At 42.8% G+C, this 19,056-nt stretch overlaps 1 protein-coding gene across 2 annotated transcripts in view; it reads left to right on the top strand.

Moving 5' to 3' along the window:
• The window catches only part of MAML3 (mastermind like transcriptional coactivator 3), a 210,612-nt gene that overhangs the window by 123,853 nt on the left and 67,703 nt on the right, over nucleotides 1–19,056 (top strand). For both annotated transcript variants that reach the window (XM_056490527.1, XM_056490526.1), the window contains exon 2: nucleotides 9,741–11,198. In XM_056490527.1, coding sequence (XP_056346502.1) covers nucleotides 9,741–11,198 — 1,458 coding nt within the window. The remainder of the gene's footprint in view (nucleotides 1–9,740; nucleotides 11,199–19,056) is intronic.

Below are 19,056 nucleotides of genomic sequence, written 5' to 3'. Positions count from 1 at the left end.
GTTTTCCCCTTGTTTTTCCTGAATGAGAATAAAAGAAGACATAAAAGCACATTGATCTGAGAAGATATGAGATATTTTGTATTCCCATTAGCTAGCAACAGGATTTGGGAGATTTGGGTCCAATTCTAACTCTGCCACTGATTTAATATGCAGTTTTAGGCAGCTCCATGTTCTGTTTTCTGAAGTGAAATTTAGAGGTTTAATGTATGTGTGCATCTGAATGACAGCATTTAAGTGATAAATTTTGGGAGGGAGGGTTTGGCACACAATTAAGTTTCTTTTTCTTTTTAGATTCATCTCACCTATGTTTTTCTCTGAGACCAAAATCCACACAATTCTGATAGGAGAACAAGAGTACTGTGTCTTCAAACTAACAAATTAAAAGCACTCAGTACTAGGTGGCTTATCATTCCTACAATAAGAAAAAAAGGAGGGAAGGAGAAGTCCTTTGAAAAGAAAAATAAGATTAGTGGAAGTCCATTGTATGAATCCACACTGGCTTATGATAATGTTTCAGACATTCAAGGGGGTCAGGAAAGAACTGTAGTGTTCTCTGTGACTTGGTCTTTACCTACAACTACTTTATTGTCTTGCACCTATTTATTTTATTTGTCTTGCACTGTTAAGGGCACAAACTTTCAGTGGTGAATGGGACTTGAAGTCTAAATTTAATTTTAATTAGGTGCTAATATATGCTTAATCTGCATAGACTGCTGAGATTAAAACCCATGTGAGTACCATGGGCAGTGACTACAAGTTCATGTGTGCACTTGTGAGGAAAAAGCAGAGAAATTTTTTTGACAGCCAAAGGAAAAATATAAAAAAAAACAAACCCTGTGTTGTGTACACTGGGAATGTACAGACATCTACAGCATTATGAGATGCAATTCCTTCCCTTGGAGGGCTGTTTCCAAAATGCACAAACAGATGAAAGTGCCTGATTGCAATGTGGTGCATGGCCACAACTACCTGGGAATGTGACCTGTTGGGCAGGACACTGCCCACCCTCTCCTGGCAATCTTTTTGTCTGTGCAGAGAGATCTCAAAGCCTTACACACCTCTGGGATTGGGGAATCTTCCTGCAGCTGCTGCCATGAGATCAGCACTGTGTATGTGTATTCAGAGTAGGATGGGAGAGAGAAGAGGTTTATCCAGGGATGAAGCCAGCTGCTGTGGATGAAATAAAGAAGGTAAGACCTGAGCAAAGGTCTTGGTCTGATGCTGTCCCTCACTGCATAAACCATTCTTTGTATTTTTGGTTGCTTGGTGTACTCAGGGTGAACCATGTGCTAAATATTGTGCTGAATCAGGGCCTTCATTTACTTAAAATCTATTTCTTTACACTTCATCAATAGACTTAAATAGTACATTTGCAGTTCATGCCAGACAGCAGGTCCAGCCTTGGGAGTCTGTGACTCTGGCAATTGCTGGGAGCTGGGAGCCCAGACGTGCTTTTCCATTAGTTGTGCTGTGAGCCTTTGTGGGACCTGAGGCCAGCTTGAGGTGAAGGTGCTGAGGCCACAAAGAGCTAAAGTTTGTATGGTTTACTTGGCCATGTTTAGGGCAAATCTGTTGTTCAGTGCTGTCTGGCCTTTAGCCCATGGCAAATAGCTCCCAAACTGTGCTCAGAATAGTTCAGAACGTGTCTGGGGCATCCTGTACAGTCCTTTGACTCCTTGAGTCTTCACACATCTTTAGTGATCCTGCTGCTTTTATTTATCTATTTATTTATTTATTTATTTATTATTTTTCCCCCTTCCTGCTACTGGCTATAACTTTTACTGAAGCCAAAAAAATGAGGAGTTGTTCCATCAGACATAGTGTGTATCTCTGAAGAAATTTGGATGCAGAAGGAATGACCTTATCAATACACCTCTAATTCCTAGTGAACTTAATGGGATTCAGCCTGGGCGTGTTGGATGGAGCCCTAAACAACCTGGTCTAGGATATTATCCCTGCCCATGGCAGGGGTGTTGGAACAGGATGCTCTTTAAGGTTCCTTCCAACCCAGATCTTTCTGTAATTCTGTGACCCAAGGGCTTCAGCACCTCTCAGGATTGAGCCATGGGTTTTGCCCAGGAATCTTTCAAAACTGCTGCTGCCTGTGTTCTTTTAAAGAGATATGCAAAGTCAGGATGAATAACCAGCTCCTTCACTGCTCCTCTTTCCTAGACATGGATCAAGCTGATTGTGCTGATCAGGGAATTGTTTGACTGAAGGAAAAAGCTGTCTTTGGTATCTTTTCTATTTTGGGGTTTTCAGTTATTTGATTTTATTATTTGTTTTTAAATGATCAGTAGCTTAACACAGATTTATTTCCAAACTCATCTGTCCCATGTTGGATTTTTTTCCTTTCCCCAAAAGACATGTCCCATTCCTCTGCAAACAATTAAATGTAGAAAAATTATGAGAATTAATTACCATGCAAAGCATTTATTTCCCTGTCCTTCCCCCATGTTTGGGTCTCCTTTGCAATGCTTACTGTATCATTAATTGTTCAATCTGTACTCTAGATAATCCACACTCCTTTAAAGGTATTTGTCCCTGCAGAGAAATCTTCAGCTGACCTATGTCCTTGGCCAAGCTGCCCTTTCAGGCACAGATGGGGAAGAGGAGGCTAAATTCCCCATTTTGTTTGCAGCACAGCATGACTGATTCACAAAGATTTTTCTTTTAAAGTGTTCATTGTGGAAATCTGTTTATTTGATATTTAAATTATTTTCAAGTGGAAGTTTCATTTATGATGTTTTCCCAAGAGGGTAACTAAAATGTGTGGGCTTGAGCAGGTACAGTATATGGACTATGTGGCTCTCATTTCCTTCCTTCTCCAATTGTATGAAACACTTTGCTTTAAAAAGCATGAGCTTGAACTTGGTCATGTGGAAGAATCCCTGAAATTACTTAGCCCAGGCTGATGAGAGGAACTGGAAGGTGCTGCTTCATGCATCTATGGGAAAAGTAGCAGTGTTGCCATGAGGTGATGTGTGTTGAGAATTAACTAGGACACTGGGCCATTTCTGAGTTCTGTCAGCTTGCTCTCTGTCTTCTAGAGATCATGCACTAGACAGGCTTTGGTAGTAAAAGAGATCCAGGAGAAACTCAGTTTATGGAATCTATGGTGTCATTAGGGGACTGCTGCCATGCCTTCACTCTGTCTTCTGGCTCTTTCTTTGGAGTTTCTCCAAGAATATTCTGGACTAATATATTATGTATGTAGATTGTGCCATGGCAGTATTTTGCAAGCAGCTGGGAGGTGATTTGCTTGCCCTAAGCAGAGAAAGGGCTTTTCCCTTCCTTTGGTTAGATAAGGTTTTAGTCTGTCAGTTCTGAAGTCAGGAGCAGGGCTCACATCCTCCTGGTGCCTTCCTGAGAAGGAAAGCAGAGGCTGTGTCACAGAGCTGCTCCTGCTTTGCAGAGGACAGGAGTGCTTTCATGTCCCACATACCCCTTTGCCAGGCAGGCAGGATGCCCCCAGCACACTTCACTAGCCTGCTAGGACTTGTGCTCATCCAAGGATGAGCTGGGACAAGATTTTTCCCAGAAAACCATTCCTAGTGTCACAAACACAGTTTAAAGTAGTACTGAGAACTGAGTAGCTGTGGTGATGTGAAACAGCACTGGGTGAGTTGTTTTGCTGCTTTTTAGTTTAAAACACAAGAGGTTCCTGCATGCCTTTTCTACTCTGATTTGGAGTTCTTTGCAAGGCACAGCTTTAATAATCTCCAGTATCTGCTTTTTATCATTACCCTCTCTTCTGTCCAGACACAAAGCAGATTGGAAAGGGTGAAGACTTATCAGGACAACACCCAGTCAAGTCAGTTGGAGGCTGCCTGACTAAATGTCATAACACACCCTGAAAATGCAGCTCATGCCATCTGCAAGGACAATTTCAGAGAGAGCAGAGAGCTGCTGGGTGTGAGAGGCAGGAATAGGCACTCCCTAGACTCCTCACAAGTGGAGCAGTTATGGCACTGCCAAAGCAATGAGGTTACTGGGAGGTATTTTGTTGTTCTGGTGACTGATGGCAAAAAAGGGTGATGGTTTATTCCTTACTGATCTTAGATGCTGTCATGTCAAATCCACTTGCTTAGTGTCGCTTCACAGCCACCTCTGGGACACTTCCTAAATTGTTGGTAGGATTTGAGTGCAACACAAGAGGTTAAGCAGCAAACTTGACTCAGCCTTTAGGGTGCAGGCTGGAGACTGATGGATTGGGATGGTGTTTGGCAGAGCTCATGGTAAATACTCCCTGTTGGGGTAAGAAGTATCAAGGTCTTTCTATAGAAGCTTTAGGAGAATAAAGGGGGGACAGACTCAGGAACAGACACACTAGTGGAAGGGAGATAGAAAGCCTGGAGGAAGGCCCAAGATTTGAATTAATTTTGTGTAAAAGAACTGAAGGTCATGATGACTGGTGGGCCAGACTTAATATGAAGAACTGAAGAGATCAATTTTTAACAGAAAGAGTCACAGAAGAGCATGTGGAGAAGGTAATAACCTTTGTTTTTTGTGAACATGCATATCCTCTGAGGAAGATGGACTTTGGGCTTTGGCTAGTTTCTCAGCTTTCCCACAGGGAGCAAAGATATCTCCAGAGCAGGGCACATTCCAGCAGAGCTGGAGAGCCAAGTGGACCTCTCAGAATTCTCAGGCTTCCACAAACAAACCTCTCAGAACTGTTGCCCTTGTCTTGTATTGATTGAAGTGGCTGGAGCTGCCCTGGGGAGAGGAAAGTCAGTGGCTACATGAAAACATCTGTAAAAGTGACATCAGCCCCCTTATCTGGGGGCTCACAGAGGAGAAGTGTTAAATAAACCCTGTGCATCACACCCAGCTTCTACTGGCATAGAGAGAAGGCAGCCTCTGGCTTCCCCAGCTCCCTCTGGGTCTTGTGCTGTGTTTTAAGGAGCAGTGAGGGGGTATGGTGCCAGCACAGCCCCATCACTCCCCATTGCAGCTGGAGCAGCCGCCCGCCGAAGGCAGCTCCGGGAGGAGGATGGGCAGCCAGGCTCGGCTGTTGCTATAACAACACCACCTCTGCCTGCTTCCTTTTGGAGAACGGATTGCTGCTGGGGAGATGAGGCACAGCAGCTCCTCCTGGCAGATGGAAGCCCTGCTGACAGCCTCCCCACTCTCTTGTTTGTCTGTGGGGTCTGGCACGGCGTGTCCCAGAGCTGTGCCGTGGATTTTGGGATGGGATGGACGAGCCCATTCGGGTCCGTGTGTGTTCGCGTGCACAGACCCTGTCCCCTGCCTCTCCTCCCACTCAAAGTCATTTAAAAAGTCAACCTGCCAAAATCTGACCTTTTCTCACTCTGCAACCAGAGTTTTTCCAAAGGCATGGAGAGAATCGAGCGTCCTGCTTCACCCTCTTGTCCTCCTTCACTCTCAGATGTAGAAAACTGCAGTGAAATGAAGATTCATCAGCCAAATACTTGGTGTGAATAAAGCTAAAGGGTTACGAAGATGGAAGGAGGTTCTTTTATTTCAACATTTTCCTTTGATTTTGATATTTTCCTTTTATTTTTATTTTATGTGTCAACAATCTTCTGCTCCTAGACAGAAATCTCTCAGCTCCTGCTAATATCTTCAGTGCATGCTGTAAAACATGCACAAACTGTATGCTAAGGAGGAGAGGGAGGGTAATTTAGAAGATAGTATTTACTTCAGGGATTGTGTTTATAGAGGAAAGGGTAAGTGCTGGGGCTTTAATCTGAGGCACTGGAATCCTGCTGATGGTAAACTGTTTGCCAGTGTATGCTCAGTGTTGGATATCCAAACCATTCAAGAGTTAATATGGTGATTGGGAATAAAATCAAGGTGTGGAAAGGAAAGTTTTCATTGAAAACTTTTCATAAGAATATTTCAGTGTTGTACCTAAAAAAAAGGAGATGCATCTATTGCTATGGCTCCCAACTCCCCCAAAATGCTGGAGTCAAAGGTTGTACCCAGCATATTGCCTTCAAACAAACCTTTCATGCTACATTTCTGTCTACCTACAGTTTTTCAATGAGCAAACAAACAAAATAAAAATTTTAGTGCCTGTTACTCCCCAAATCTTAAAGTTGCTGAAGGAAATCTATGTGGAAGTACAAACATAGAATAGGTTTAATTTAATTTCTTTTTGCAACAGGGCACAACTTCTGTATGTTTTATATTTGATAGAAAATAGTTTCCATGTCAAGCTTCTTTTTGTTGTAGTGCATAATAAACATGATTATGAATATTTATATACTGGGCCTGCTTTTACTTTCTCTTAAGTCACTGTATATTTGTACAGGGGGACATACAAGTTCCAGCACACTTTAGGAACTGGTATTTTTAGGGCTGGATATTTGACACTAGATAGTTTTGATTCTTTTGGTAAATATTCATATACAAATATATTCATATATTCAGGATAAAATAGTAATTTTTAAAAACCTGAAAGTATGGAACCATGTAAAAGTGTATCACTCTTATCAATATTTTTGTGAAGTATTCATTCAAACTTGCAAAATATATGGAGTCAGTTCACTTGTATTCCTCAGGAGATAATCACTCTCACTATTCTCTGCCTTCATCAAGACAAACTTTTTTACCATCTTTTCCTTATAGGAACTTTACTTCATGATGAGAAGCCTGCTACCAAGTCCTGTTATTACTTTAGCCCAATATTTGGTCAATATGAACTTGGGGTAAAGGGCCATGACACATTTTGAACATTTCTTCAATTCCTAGTTTTGCCTGTGCGTGCCCACTGAGCCTGGTCTTGAGTCATTTGCTGTTTGGGGAATGTCTTTGTGATGTGGCAGTAGTGACTTGGTAGTGAGATGGCTTAGGACTTGAAATGGGTGATTTCAGCTGTAAATTGTGTGAGTGGCCCATCAGGGGCAATATTTAAATATGCTATTTTAACCCATTATACCAACTGCCCTCCTGCACTTGTGGCCAGCTTGTGCTCTTTCTCTTCTTGCCCTGGAGCTGTACTTGTGAAGTAGTGCCATTACCACATCTGCACTATCCTATCCTGTCTCCAGGGTTAAATAAAGATCAGTGGAACCAACCCAGCTGTAGGACTCTGCAGCACAGCAGATACACCACTCAAAAAGCAGCAGGGAGCTGTAATGCCACACTCCAGTGTTCAGCTTAACACAGGTTTTTGGGGGAGGGAGGCAGCAGAGGTGAGAGCCATACCAGAAATCCCCTGTGGGATCTGATTTTGATCCTTCACACTAGTCCTGGACTTCTTTTCCACGTACTGCTCACTGGCACAGATTGAGGGAATTGCCACCTCTGGGCAAGCAGCTCTTGCTAGCAGAGCTGTGCTGCTGTGGCACAGAGGAGAAGGGATGCTCTGCTGCAGGGCTCTGTGCTCTGCAGCCTGTGATTGCTAAACTTGACTCTGCCAGGCTCTAATCTAGAGACAGTGGCACAGTGTGCGTTCCCACCATCTGGGAGGGGAGTGGGAACTCAGTGACAGGGCCCAAAACATGCTCACAGCTTTCTTGGTCCCCACATTGCTGCAGGCTAGCTCCCCATCACAGCCTGCAACACAGGGAGAGGAACTTCTTGGTGCAAACCACTGTTTGTGCTGCTCCCTCATCTCCACAGACTGTGGAGGGGAGAGGCTCAGGGTATGGACAGCTGCTGCAGAGCTGCATGGGCAGAAATTCACAGAATGCACCAGGCGGAAAGGGACCTTAAAAATAATCTAATTCCAACCCCCTTGCCATGAGCAAGGATACCTTCCACTTAACCAGGTTGCTCAGAGCCTCATCCAGCCTGGCCTTGAACACTTCCAGGGATGGGACATTCACAGCTTCTCTGGGCAACCTCTTCCTGTGCCTCACCATTCTCCCAGGGAAGCATTTCTTCCTAATATCTAATCTAAACTCACCCTCTGTCAGTTTGAAGCCATTGCCCCTTGTCCTATCACTTGTAGAAAGTCCTTCTCCAGCTCTCTTGTAGGTCCTTTGGGTACTGGAAGGTGCCATAAAGGTCTGCCCAGAGCAGATGAACATCCCCAACTCTCCAAATTCAGGGTTTTAAGACCAGACACCAGAGGAGGAGACCAGCCATGTGGCACAGGCTGTGGTTACAGAGCAGCTGGTCTATGTGGCACCACAGAGCCCACAGGAGGAGGAATTTCCACCTGTAGGAGGCTGGGCACACACTGGATTTGTGCAAGGTGGACCAGGCAGCAAAGTCTGGGCCACTCATGCCAACAGTGACCCACTGGGGACTCTTATTCACACGTTAATTATTTTCCCACATTAAAAAGCTCTAGTGCAAATCAAGTAATGATGGTCTGCTTAGACTCCTAGCCTTGCCTTTCTGCTTGGCTCTGTGCAGAAGAGCAGCCTCAGCAGCAGCTTGGCATCCCATGCACGCTCAGCTGTGGCTGCAGCACTGCCTGTGCTGGCCAGGCACACAGTCCCTCTGACAGAGGCTGGCCTGGGGCAGGAGAAGGACACAGCCTTCCCAGAACCACTCCCTCCAAAACCTACAGATCTGCTTGCCTGTCTTACACACGGGATGAAAGGGGAACCAGCCCTCTGGGGTGGGAGAAATAAATGGGGTCTGGATTGTGAGAAGAAAGAAGGTTGAGGACCTCTAGGTTAGGGAAGGGGTGGGAGCTGCATATCTGGGACTTTCCTAGCAGTAAGAATACTTTCAAAGCTGATAAAATCTTTCAGTATTTTGTCTTCTATTGTTCTAGTATCAAGGATGCAAGTGTGTCCTGAAGGCGTTTGCTAGAGCTGTGACCTCTTTGCTTCCTCCCCTCCCCACTATTGTTTTTTGCCTTAGCTGAAGAGAGATGCTTTTTTTAGCCTTGTACATAAGTAAAGGGCTCAGCTTGGGTGTGAGTGGGGAGGATTGTTGATTGCTACAGTTCTTTGCTGTGCTCCAATAACCTGACTTAAAGCTGATGCTAATACACTATTGTTTTATAAAATTCTTATCTTCCAATTTATTAGTTTTTCTGTAAACTTGTCTTGCTGTTATTTCTGTTAGCTATTTATGTTTTATGTTAGCTCCTAGAACATAGCTGATTTCCTTTTTTTCCATTATTTGATTGAGTTAATGTTATGCAAAGTGCCTTCTATTTCCTAGGATGGATACATATATATTTTTTCTCCCTTAAAAGTGATTCTCAATACGTTAGACAAGAACATAATCAAATGAAACTATGTTAATTTTATTTTTGGTCAGCAACACATTTCAATATAAGTAGTCAATCAATTATATTGTAGTTATTTTTTAAGAAGCTTCTAGAAACTTCCAATAAAAAAAAAATTCAAAAAATTCAGAGTGAGTAGTAAATTTTAGTGATTCCCTTTTTTTTTTTTTTTTTTTTTTTTTTGTTCCAGTTTAAAATTCCTCACTGTATTAGGCACACTGTTTAAATCTCTCCCCTGTATTAGGCACTAAAATGTTAAATTAGTCAACTTGCTCCCTAAAATTCTTGGAAGTTAGCACAGACTCAGCTTGAAATCCACAGATGTATTTTACAGTTCTGCTTTCCTAGTCAAGGGAAGGTTTGGTTTGGGATGGGGGGAGGTGTTTGTTTTGGGGGGGTTTTTAGACTGTGTTTTCAAATTGATCAAGACATAAGAATGAAACCAGAGAAACTTCCTAATCAGTTTTAAAACTTATTGTCACTGGCTTGATGAGTAGTATCTCATCACAGTGCCTATGAGCACTTTTTTTCCATCTGCTAATGGTTAATTTTTTTCTTTCCTCTTGTTTTCTTTAAGCTTCAAGAGACAGTCAAAAGGAAGTTGGAAGGAGCACGCTCACCTCTCAATGGAGAGCAGCAGAACGGAGTTTGTGATGGGAAGTTTTCTCCAACCAGTAAGCGGACACGGAAGGATGTGCCAGGCATTGAGGCAATCAACAGCTTGCCCATTAACTTGCCTTTGCCTGCTGTTTCTCCCCTTCACCAGCTTGACATGAAAGCTCCCCTGCCCCTGCAGAACAGTGGAACTCACAGGAGTGGTCTGGAAGACTTGGGTGAGAATGGTGGGCTCTCTGAGATAAAGCTCCCTGTTAATGGCTGCAACGAGCTGGATGAGAGTTTTAACATCCTGCAGAACAAGGAGCTAAAGCAAGAGCCTCTGGATGACTCCAACTGCATAGACACCTCTGAAACATCCCTTTCAAATCAGAACAAGCTCTTCTCAGACATTAACCTGAACGACCAGGAGTGGCAGGAGCTCATAGATGAGCTGGCAAACACCGTCCCAGAGGATGATATCCAGGATTTGTTCAACGAAGACTTTGAAGAGAAGAAGGAGCCCGAGTTTCCCAGGCCTGCCACAGAGACCCAGGAGAGTTCCAGCGTGAAAAGCGACCCCTCCCATTCTCCATTCGCTCACGTCCCCTTGGGCTCCCCCCAGGTCAGACCATCCTCCTCTGGCCCTCCGTTCTCCAACATCTCCACAGGCTCCAGCATTGCCTCTGCATCCAGCGCCCCAGCAGCCCCCGTCCCTGCTGGCTCCCCACAGAACTGTGTCGTGCAGTCCCCTCAGACTCCCAGCCAGGCACACACGCCGGGACAGACGCGCTCCGGGAACGGCTTCCTGATGAACCCGGCAGGATCGGTGACCCTGCCCGGTGCTGAGCTGTCCCCGGCCGAGCAGCTCAAGCAGATGGCAGCCCAGCAGCAGCAGAGAGCCAAGCTCATGCAGCAGAAGCAGCAGCAGCAGCACCCAAATCAGCCCTCAAGCTGGTCACCGGTGGGACCTCCGTCTAGTCCCTACGGGGGACCCTTCAGTGCAGACAAACCAAATAGCCCAATGATGTACTCCCAAGCCTTTAACAACCAAAACCCAGTAGTGCCTCCTATGGCAAACAACCCCCAGAAGACCACAATTAATAACTACCTCCCTCAAAACCACATGAACATGATCAGTCAGCAGCCAAATAACTTGGTCACGAACTCCTTGAGCAAGCAGCCCAACATGCTTTCCTACGGCAACACCAAACCTCTGACCCACTTCAACACGGAGCTGAGCCAGAGGATGACCCCGCCGATGGCAAACCCTGGCAAGGGCAGCATGCTGCCCTACCTGCAGCAGCAGCAGTCCCAGCAGGCGCAGGTGCCGGCTCAGATGGCTCACCTGAGCGAGGAGCAGAAGCGCGTGCTCATCATGAAGCAGAAGGGAATGATCAGCCAGCCCGTGGCGTATGCAGCGCTGCCCAGCCTCGCCCAGGTAAGTGGGAGTGCACAGCAGTGCAACAGCAAGAGGCCAACACAAAGGCTCAGCACCTCTTTGTCCAGGCTCTGCTCTCCTCCCTTCTCCTGGAAAGTATGGAGTGTCACTGCAGGTGCTTCTCGGATTTTTCAGGTGGTATTGGAGCCTGATTATTTTAAGAAACGACTGAAATGATGTTGCATTATACTTTGGACCTGTTGTTAATTCACTGCTCTTGCCCTGTGCCTCTTCTGCTGAATGTTTAGGGCCACTCTGGGAACTTTTGGGTCAGAAGTCACTCTTGGAGAGTATGTTTCCCTTTTTTCCCAAATGCAAGACTTGGTGGTTGTGGATCCCAAACCACTGCATGGCTTAGTTCCCCACAGTGTAACAAAGAGATGGAGCAGTTCTACCCTTCTTGGGGTAGAGTTCAAGCCAGCTTTAAACTCTCAGATTTTTGGCATTTTGGCTCTGGGAGCAAAGGGAGAACATTTTGGGTGCCAAGAGCCTTTGGTTTTGACTGGAAAAAGTAAGAACAACTTTCTTTTGTTGTTTTGAAAAGGAATGATTTTAGTGGTGCTTGGAGCACGATGATGAGATGATGACTTTCAAGCAGTCTTTAGCAATTGCAAGTGTTTTGTCTTTCAGCAAGAGGTTGAAGCCATGCTGGTTCCTGAGCCTTGGCATCACTGTTTTATGTGTATTCCATGCTAAGCTCTGGTGCAGCAGTTGCCAGGTTTGGGGAACACTTTGTAGTGAGTTAATGACCAGTTTGCATAGTGGTTTCATCAATGCCCTATCACCTCCTGGGTCAGCAGGGTGTTGTTAGTTGTGCAGCCCCTGCAAAGACCTGCCCACTGGTGTCATGGAAAGGTTCAAGAACAAATTTTCTAAATGTTGGTTTGAGAGTTTAGAAATGGATTAAAGTTAATAATCAATCCCCAAAGTAGGTGGTGCCTTCACAGAAGTTATGTGCCACCAAAATATGTCAAGAAGTCTGATATATACTAATAGTGTATAACACACTAATAGAATTGTTGGTTGATCATTTTAGCATAACAGCTTTTCACCAAATTAGCTATTTCCACACCACCTACAAGGAATACTTCATTCTGAGCATGGTTTAACTGTGACTCACACTGTAATGTATGTAGGAATACAGCAAATTTTGTCATTCCTTCAGCTTATGGAGTTTGGGGATCAACCAGTAAGGAGAAGTAGGATCTTTACCAAGTCAGAGCACACCACATATCACTTAAAATTAATTGCAAAACAAAAAGAAATATTCATCTGCCTCCTGGTTTTGGTTCAGGATGTATGGTGACAGCTCAAAGGTTTGTATTTTTATATTAATTCTGCTTGCCTATTTTATTAGACATAGGTGATCTAAAGCCTCTTCTTTTTTGTGAAGGCTTATCTAGAGAAATACTGCAATAATGACATGGATCTCAGACTGTAATTGTAGCTACAGATTTGTCAGTTTGTGACTGAGAGGCAGAGGATGCTTGGTCAAGCTGCCTAATGCTTTATTTTTCTTTTGCTTTTGTTAAATCTGTTGAACTCAAAGACCCATCAAACAGCTGAGAGGATGAACTGCCTGTGTGAAAGAGTTAATGCCATCTCCTCCTTTTCATAAGTTGAGAAATTCATGTTAATGTCTCTGCGATTCCACAATGTGAATGGGTAGCCAAGGTTTCATGTATCTAATCTCACTCAGTTCCTCTTTTTTTTTTTAAGTGTAGGAAAAATTAGATATTTGGATAGAACTAGACATTCTTCCATAAACAAGTCCAGATATTAAGCCATTTCTGTGACATACAAATAAGATACTTAAGGCAGAGCCATACTTTGTTATATATTATGTGCAATTCACATTCCTTGATCCAGGATGAGGGACTTCTTGCTTTTGTGTAGGCATCAAAAGGTCCCTTTGCTACTTGTGGAACCCACTTGCCTACACTGAAGGGATTTATTTTGGTGAGAAAGGTTGAAATAATTAGTTTGTAACTGTAATGTATTTTTTGTCTTCTTTCTTTCTCTCCTGCTTCCCTGAAAAGCATTTTCCTGTGAAAAATTAGAAAGCATTATTGTGAGATGTGCTTGATGGAACTTACTGTTTTTGCAAAAGTGATAAAAATGTTGATATTGTTAAGTTAAACACAGACTGATGCAGCTTATCTGATTCTATGACTTACTACATGCTGATAGTCACAGATGAAAAATAAGAGTATTTCACTCTTCAGTTTGAAATACATTTCTACTTGCATTATAGTTTTGGGGTTTGATAGAGATTTGTAAAAGTGTATGCTTGTGTTAGATAATCACCATGTTTTACCAAATTATATTTAAGGAGAAAAAGATTCTACCTATTGCATCTAATAGTTAGCAGTGACCATATACTTCTGTCAAGTTACTCTTACAAGGGCATGTTTGAGAACCAAAAGCTGATTTAGAGATCATCTGATATGTACTTAGGTGCCTTGTCTTATTTTCTTTGTACTGCTGTAAAATTTAGGTATGGCTTAGTTCTGTGCATGTGTGCAGGCACTAATTAAAACCCATTTGTGCCTGAGGTACTTCTTGTAATAAGTAGCATTCTTATATGAACTCATTGCTTCAGTTGAGTGTATTTTAGTGAGACACAGCATTTTTTCAGTCCAGCTGGGGCCTTGCACGTGCTTTGGGGGAGGTCAGCTGCCCATGACTGTCCCATTGATGTGTCAGGGCTCTGGGCTGGTGTCCTGGGCATGCTGAGCATCACTCCCCACTCTTGTGAAAAGTACCCTTCTGCTCAATATGTGTGTGAGTGGTTGGGCAGGCAGAGTGCTAAATTAGCAGCCTAGCTAGCAGAGCTGGTATCCAACAGAAGTGAGATTTCTCTGAAGCATCTCTGCACTGTGGGCATTGAGACTGTTCCTGTCAGATGTGTTAGTCCTTTGCTTTCTGTGGAGATTCAGGACTGGTGCTGGCATGCAGCTGTAGCCCTCAACACACTGTTGCTGGGTGACCCATGTGCCTGAGCTAGTAAGTCCTATATCTTATTTTACACCTTGCTTCTCTTCACAGGAGCACAGGTCAGGGTGTTTTTACACAAAGCAGATACTGGTTTGGATTTTTGAGTTGGGGATTTTTCCAGAGGTAATTTTGATGGGATTTTCCATAGGCAGATCCTGACCCATCTGTATCCAGCAAAACTCATGTGAGTCCTGACTCATCTACCTTGTCAAGGTACTACTAAATTACCTCATGCCTGACTGTTCTCCACTTGGTCAGACTGACACTTAGAATTCCCTGCTCTCTACCTTGCTCCTTGTACCCTGATCTGCCCTAAACCCAGTTGTTAGTTTGTGTTGCTCTTTTTTTGTCTTGCTTTTTCAGGGTGGTTCTTCCATTCTTGTTCAGCTGTGGCTCATAGGCTAATCAGCAAGTAGATTTTCCCAGGGCTGGTAACTTGTTTGGTGTTTGAGGGGTAGAGGTCCTCTTCTCTTCTGGTTCTCATGTTATAATAAAAGAAATCAATTCCACACCAAAAAGCAGCAGTTGCTTTGTTTAGACTTTTTATATGATTTTAGAAATAAAAAGAAGAAAGTCTGAGCCCACATCTTTCTCAAAAATTACACTGTTGTTTAAGCTAAAATGTTCCATTAAGTTTTTGAGATATATATAAGGTTTTATGGGAGGCATGTTTTTTCTCTTTTTCCTCAAACAAAAAAGTAATTTCAAACCAAGGAAAAGTAAAAACGTTTTCTTTGGGAAATTTAGGAATAAATAATTGTGCTTTTTCTTGATTCCAGCTGTTCAATACGAATGCATAATGGTAAGAGAAAAAAGCAGCCCAAAGGAATTAGACTTGAATGACTGAGGCAAAATTTGATGTTTGGAGCCAAGTGTGTGAGGGAAAGCAATGAGAGAAAACAAAACAGAATTCTCTGTGGGTGTAAGAAAAGTAAAACTATACTGCAGCTATTTGCCTGTATGGGACTGTGAGAATGCTGCAATTATTTCCTAGCTAAACCACCAGTTATATTGCTTAAAATTTTAGGGATGTGACTGAAGGAGAGAAATTACACCATCCTGCAAGCATAGCTTCATATCTAATTATCTGCCCTTTGTTTTAATCTTGTACATTAAAGATGCACTCTCTGCTCAGTCTGGTTTTGCATGCCAAAGATAAAGGGAGACTTGTGTCCTGAGAACATTTCCAAAATAATCATCATTGTCCTTTAGAAGTGAAGGGGTGTGTTTATCTCTGAAATTGTATAAGAGATTTTGCACTTTGTTGAATTGGATAGAATTTTGCTAAGGTCTCCATGGCATAACCCTAAAAACCAATTTTGTTGGCTTTTCCTCATTTTGTGACTTGTGGGTGTGTACTTATTAATGTAATACAAACGTTGCTCTTTTCATTTGGCAGTGCTTTTTCTTCATTATCAAGTTTTTTCCCCAGCCTAAACCTTGCAAAATCAAAGTATAAGAGCATTGTTCCCATGCCCCAACTAAACCAGTCATCCTGTTTTAAGGAGATGGGAGCAGGCTGCCCAGGCAAGTGGTGGATTCACCATCCCTGGAGGTATTTGAAAGACATGCACTTGTGGCCCTAAGGTCTGTGGTTTAGTGGACTTAACAGTGTTGGGTTAAAGGCTGAGCTCAGTGATCTCAGAGGTCTTTTCCAGCCTAAATAATCCTATGATTCTATTAAATTCTTGGGTGAAACCTGCTCTCCTGAAACCACACTGAGCAGTTTTCACTGTTAAATCCTCCAAGTCATTGCTGGTAGAGAGCTGAAACCACTTGTTCCATTGTTTTGCTGGAGAGTGTGTCAGAACAACTGGTCTTTTCCTCTTTAAAAACACAATTGTAGTTATAACTCTTTGATTCATAGAAACAACTCCATTTGTTTAAGATTTATAAAAATACATTGCTGTGTGATTTTCTTCTTGTCAAGTTTCTTGAAGACTTATACTGTGTAGTATTCATATCTGTATAGAAAATGTCCTACTTTATTTTTAGAAGCAGATAATTTGTATTACTGACTGCACAAAGTGTGTATTAAATGTTCCTTATTTTACTTCTTTTTTTTTTTTTACAGTTTTCCTTCCTACATGATCTAGATTGCTATGTAAAGAGCAGGTTGTCCTGTTATTTAGCAAGGTCCAATAATTCAGTGATTCAATGTGTGCCAATCAACTCTTCTTCAGTTTTATTCATTACAACTGCAGCTGTGAAGCACTGTGGTTTTGAAATGTCTACAGCCAGCAGCAGCACATTTTTACATAGAGTGCTACCCTTTCCTGGTGGGTTTTTTGTGCCATTTTTAAACCAACTTCTTGTTGTCACCAGGTCTCTGTAATTCTCTGTGTTTACTGCAAACCAATAAACTGTCCTGTTTTCATGTATACAGTGAGTTCAGGTCATGAGTTAGATTTTGTTATTTTCCATTTTTATTTTGAGAGAAGTCTTACTCCAAAGACAAAGAGTAAGGCTCCTGTCCTTGAGAGCATTTTGTCTATTTTGCCTTTAGTACCTCACTGCTGGCTGCCAGGTTTGGCTTACTCTGATTCCTTTTTCTCCAGTCTGGGATCTTGCAATACCCAGCCATGATGCAGATTGACTCACAGCTTCCACCTAGATAATATCTGAGTTTTTAAATTTTGTAAGTCTCCATGTGTGTCTTTAGCTTTACCTTTCCCTGGAGTGTAGACATTCAGAATTCTTCTTACCCCCCTGTATTTATTCATTTCCCTTCTGCAATTCCTAGGTTTGCCAATTTGCTTCTCAGCCTCTCAAAAACATTAATCAGACCTTAATTTTACAGGAATGTTTAAATTAATAAACATAGAAGTTTGAATGCCTAGAAGAAAAGTCAACTCATGCTTCACAGCACTGCTGGTTGGAAATATTCAGAAATTCTAAAATTGCTTTAAAATCAGCAGCAGGTCCTGGCCAGATTTAACAGTACAGATCCAGGGCCAGGAAGATCTCTCTCTACTTTTATCTCTTTTTCAGAGGGACAGGGAAGATCTCCTCTCCCTTCTCTGCCCAATCTTCCAAGTCTGGTGAAAACCAATGAGATCCACTTTCCCTTGCTGGTAGTGGGAGTCTTAAAACTTATTTTGGAAGAGAATAGTCTTTGTTGGAAAGGCCACCCATTTTCTCTGTCACTGTTTTGGATCAGAACAACCATTTAAAGGGGGGTAGGTGGTGGTGTCCTTATAATTCTTAAATATCTGAGTGTAAGTGCATAAATCAATGAATGATTAGCCTTCATCAGGCATATAACAATGAACTTTAGATTATTGAGATCTGGGGCCCTTACTGCTCTCTGTACTCTGATTACAAGAGGTGAAACAAACTGTCTCCTTTCAGACTGCATTTCTACCCTCAGCAGCATTTCTAAGCCTCAGTGGCATTTCATGTGTCTCTGCCAACACCAGATTTAAAATTGCCTTTTGACTATTCTGTTCTGCAGGAAACAAACTGTTAGCAAATCCCTTTGCTAGGAAAGCCTTTTCTGGGTAGTCTGGGAGTTTATTTTTCAATTTAAACATAGTGTCATTGTCTTTCCCACCCTTTGTAAAGAGAACAAGAGACTGTATTAAAAAATTAACTCTTTCCATCTCCCTCCAAAGTAGGGGCATGTACAAGCTGAGATTTAATTCCAAGCAAACTTGATTTTTTTTCAGTAGTATTTCTAGAAGAGTTTAATTGTAAATATAGAAATATTCTTGCAACAGGAATTATTCTTGCACGAGCAGTATCCTCCCCTGTGCTCTCTTTACTGTGTGAAGGATGGAATGTCTCAGCTGCTTAACCCAGTTAAGCAGGTTTCATGCAGTTTCTGCTCCACAGTGATCACCCAGCCTGCTCTGCCAGGAACCTCCTTTTCCTTCCCTGCATTCTCCCTCTGCTCTGATTTCTCTGTTAAGGAGCTTGCAGCAAAGAAAACTTATCAAATAATCAATCTATAAGGGTAAAGGTTATAGGGTATCCTCTAATTAAAAATACTACTTTGAACTGGATTGTGATTATCTTAAAAAAAATCAGAAATGCCACAACTGGAGTGTCCATGATTATCTGTGATGCTCCATAAGGTGCAAGAAATGGCAGAAGAGGAAGAAAGACACAGAGAAAGTCTGGGAGAATAAGCACTGCCAGAAGGAGAAAATCCCCTGCTCTCTTGTAGTTCCTGTGTTCTTTAAACATCCTCCCTTCACCCCCCACCCCAAATCCCCCCCAAGAACATTTTGATGGCACTGAAAGAGGCTGTTTGTTTGTCCCAGGAGCAGGAATACATCCCAGCTCTTTTTCTTGAGGAGAACATCAATAAAGTACTGACTAATATTCCAGCTAGGAACTTAGGACCGAGTAAGGTTCATGATTCTAGCTCAGGAGTGTTCTGAACATCACTGTGTTTTGTGGAGTTACATGTGGGATCCAACAGCCCTTTAAAACTTGTGTTTACATACTCCTCTGTGGCTAGTATAGCTTTCTGGCTTTTTGGGCACATTACCAGGAGTTTTTGTGTCCCTTCCCAATATGACTTACAGCCTCAGCAGAGGGCTTGGCCACCTGATCCCAGAGCAGTGATACCAGGACCAGTGTCAGCATCCATCCACAGCTCTGAGCTCAACATCTGCCTACCCTGTGCTGTGTGAAGGAGTGCTCCTTGCTGATCAGTCTATGTTCCCTGGACAGCCAGGATGCTCCAGCTCAGCAGCAAGGTGTACCTCTCCCTTCTGACTTCCTATTTTGTCTTTCATTTTATCTATGTGGATCCTATATCTGTTGGTTTCCAAAACATTTCTAAATATTCAAGCCTGGTGCTACCTAGAAGCATTTATGTTTTTGGCATGTGTGTTCCCACCAGAAAGATCTC

The sequence above is a fragment of the Oenanthe melanoleuca genome, chromosome 4 (genome assembly GCF_029582105.1).
Source record: "Oenanthe melanoleuca isolate GR-GAL-2019-014 chromosome 4, OMel1.0, whole genome shotgun sequence".
NCBI lineage: Eukaryota > Metazoa > Chordata > Aves > Passeriformes > Muscicapidae > Oenanthe > Oenanthe melanoleuca.
The sequence above is the reverse complement of the archived record's forward strand: the minus strand, read 5'-3'. Positions and strand labels throughout refer to the sequence as shown.